Source organism: Pyrus communis, chromosome 10 (genome assembly GCF_963583255.1).
Source record: "Pyrus communis chromosome 10, drPyrComm1.1, whole genome shotgun sequence".
Classification (NCBI taxonomy): domain Eukaryota; kingdom Viridiplantae; phylum Streptophyta; class Magnoliopsida; order Rosales; family Rosaceae; genus Pyrus; species Pyrus communis.
The window spans coordinates 14,028,584-14,031,818 of record NC_084812.1 but is presented as its reverse complement, the minus strand read 5'-3'; the positions used below and the strand labels follow the sequence as shown (position 1 = coordinate 14,031,818).

At 42.8% G+C, this 3,235-nt stretch overlaps 1 protein-coding gene across 1 annotated transcript; it reads left to right on the top strand.

The window, feature by feature from the left end:
• Positions 1–907: 907 nt before the first annotated feature.
• LOC137748968 (probable carboxylesterase 8) lies at positions 908–2,340 on the top strand. The gene has a single exon (XM_068489152.1). It carries the CDS (start codon positions 1,158–1,160, stop codon positions 2,022–2,024), a length of 867 nt encoding a protein of 288 aa, XP_068345253.1. The 5' UTR covers positions 908–1,157; the 3' UTR covers positions 2,025–2,340.
• Positions 2,341–3,235: the final 895 nt, after the last annotated feature.

Genomic DNA, 3,235 nt, shown 5'->3' with positions numbered 1-3,235 from the left:
CTGAGACATTTTAGGTGTATGGACATACACTTTAAAACAGCTTTTTTTTCTTCAAAGTTATGGGTGAAAAAAAGCTAAAATCCCGAAGCTGGAAACGGTAGCTTTGAAAAATTAGCTTATTTAGAGAAACACGGGTAAACAATAACACTTAAATGAGCTTTTCAATTTTCCAATCCTGCCCTCCCCTTTCTCACGCTATTAGTCTCGCCACTTTTCCCAGAACCCAGTCCACACTAGATCTGTAAGAAGTCATCCTTCCTCCTAGTGATCTCTTTCATCGTGTTCTCCCAGTTCGGCGTTCTTCATTTGGTAAGCTTATCTTGTCTGAAATTTCATTATTTATTTGTTTGGGTTTTTAAAACTTAGAGAAGGGAGAGTTTGAGTGAAAGAGGGGTTGGAAGAGGGAAGAGATGAGGTTTGCAATGAGACATGTTTATGGGTGCGATCCCAAACTAGCCCTAGCACTCATAAGTTCATAACAGAGTGCGATCCCATATACAAGTATCACTAATATTGCGTCTTACGCGGCAAAACCTCCAAGGAAAATGGCCTCTCCAAAAAGATATGTTTCCAAGAGATTGACCGAAAAGAAACCCTAGTCACAATCCCTGCAGCAGTCTTTTCACCCAACTATCATAGTTAACTTTTAAGAAGCTTGACTATGGTGGACTCCATTTTTTGTGGGACTGAGTGGATCACGTATATGGTCTAATATCTTAATAAATAGAATGTAAAATTTTTACATTCATATATTTGAAGTTTGAACATTTCTTATTCTCCATTTTTTCGAACATTTCGAACATTTCTTATTCTCCATTTTTTTTTTTTTTAAAAAGTCGACCGTTTCATTTCCTTGCATTTTGTTTTACTTTTACTAAAATAAAAGTAATACTAAAAAATCAAATTTCTAAACCAAATATTAATTACAAACCGCATGTTAATCTTTGTGAGATCTGGTTCTTAACACACATTCTCCACCCGCGTGCAAACCCAACTGAATCCCAATCAACCAATCAGGTAGTCCCCAAGTCTTCATTTGAATTTTCTTCACCAAACACTACTACCTCATCACTCGTCACTCACTTTCTTCCTCATATAAGCTCTCTTCTTTCAGCTCAGCATTTCCACAAACACTTCATCTGCAACTTTCAACATCAATGGCGGATCAACCTTCTTCATCCCCAACCTCCATTGACCCCTACAAACTCATCAAAATCCTCCCCAACCCTGATGGCTCCCTCACCCGCTTCACCCCGTTCCCCACCGTCTCTCCAACTCCGACGCCCACCGAGTCCATTTCCGCCACCGCCGCCGAGTCAGACTCCAACTCTCCCCAACTCGTCCCCTCCAAGGACATTCCCTTAAACCCAGAAACCAAAACCTTCTTCAGGCTCTTCAAACCCCACCCTCTCCCCCCAAACCCCCACCTCCCTCTCATCATCTACTTCCACGGAGGCGGCTTCGTCCTCTTCTCCGCCGTCTCCAAACCCTTCCACGACTACTGCTCTCGCATGGCCCTCGCTCTCCAAGCCCTGATTGTCTCCGTCGAGTACCGCTTGGCTCCCGAACACCCTCTTCCTTCAGCCTACGATGACGCCGTCGACGCCATCACCTGGGTCCACCGCCAGGCCTCCGACGTCGACGGCTGCGATCCCTGGTTGAAAAACGCCGTTGACTTCTCCAGCTGCTTCTTAATGGGCGGCAGCGCCGGAGGTAACATTGTCTACCACGCGGGTCTACGCGTTTCGGGAGATGATCTCTTGCCCATGAAGATCCGAGGGCTGATACTAAACCAGCCTTATTTCGGTGGGGTCCATAGGACCGAATCCGAGATGAGGTTGATCAACGATCGGATATTGCCGCTGGTCGCTAACGACTTGATGTGGGCCATGGCTTTGCCAAAGGGCGTTGATCGGGATCACGAGTATTGTAATCCGACGGTGGAAGGTGGGGATGGGAGGATCGAACGGTTGCCGAGGTGTTTGGTTAGAGGGTACGGTGGGGACCCGCTGATGGACAGGTAGAAGGAGTTTGTGGCGTTACTTGAGTCACGTGGGGCGCACGTGGTGGCCAAGTTTGACAAGGAGGGGTTTCATGGCGTGGAGCTCTTCGACCCCAGCATGGCCCAAGTTCTGTACGACATTCTTAGGGATTTTATCGAGTCGTGCAGTGCATACGACGGTGATAATGTTGTCGTTTCAAAATCGGCCACGTGAGAAGTAAGACTAAGAAGCTGACATGGCTTGTTACAAAACGCCATTTGGGTGCTGTTACTTTTGCCTGTAAGGAGTTTTAGCCACATTAAAGCACATCCAATGATTAAATTAAAATTTCGGGTAATGCTACGAGACTATGTATGTAAACTATATTTTGTAAATTATATTATGTGCTAGTTGATAATTAGATTATTAATTAATGTGGTTATTTTTTATTGATGATATATTACATAATTTACACATTACTTGGTACTCTTATCTTGCTTAATCTAGACATCAAACTAATTTTGTGGTCTCTAAATTTTGGATCTAAGGAACTTTTTAATTTTCCACCTTATCCTAATTTACCATGGTAAATCGCTTGAGAATGCCACCGGTGCCATTCGAATGCGTATGACATACAAACATTTTTTGAACCGTTATTTAGATGAGCGAAACCTTTTAATGCATTGTCTTTGTCACTTGTGAATAGAATGTGGTTCCATTCTGTCATGATAGCTTCGGTGAGGAATATAACCCAATTCTATGGCATCTCTATGACTTAGGGAAAATGAGAGTAATTTCATATTCTACTGAGAAGTGAGAACCTTCTTTCATACCCACGATTAGACTGGAAAAAAAATGATCCAGGCTTATATTTATTTTGTCAATTGCCTATGCTTTTGGCGGAAGTTCTAAGATTTTTTACCATTATACACTTTGTTTGTACCATACTTGACCAATCCCGAAACTACCAAGCACGGGTCAACTTTATACCTTCAAGGATCCACTGAGAGGTTCATGCTGAGGCACCCTAGCCAAAGCAAAATAGTTTTCCTCTAACCAGAATGCCAATCACAGCACGACACATGTCAACGTCAGAATAAAGCTCGTAGGGTCCCACATCGACCGCAGACAAAAGATGGAGATTCTTCTCAACTATAAAAGAAGACCATTCTCCTACATAAATCCCTAATGTCATTATTGTTATCACCAATCAAATGTCAAGTGTATATTATATAACAATTTGCACAGTTTTA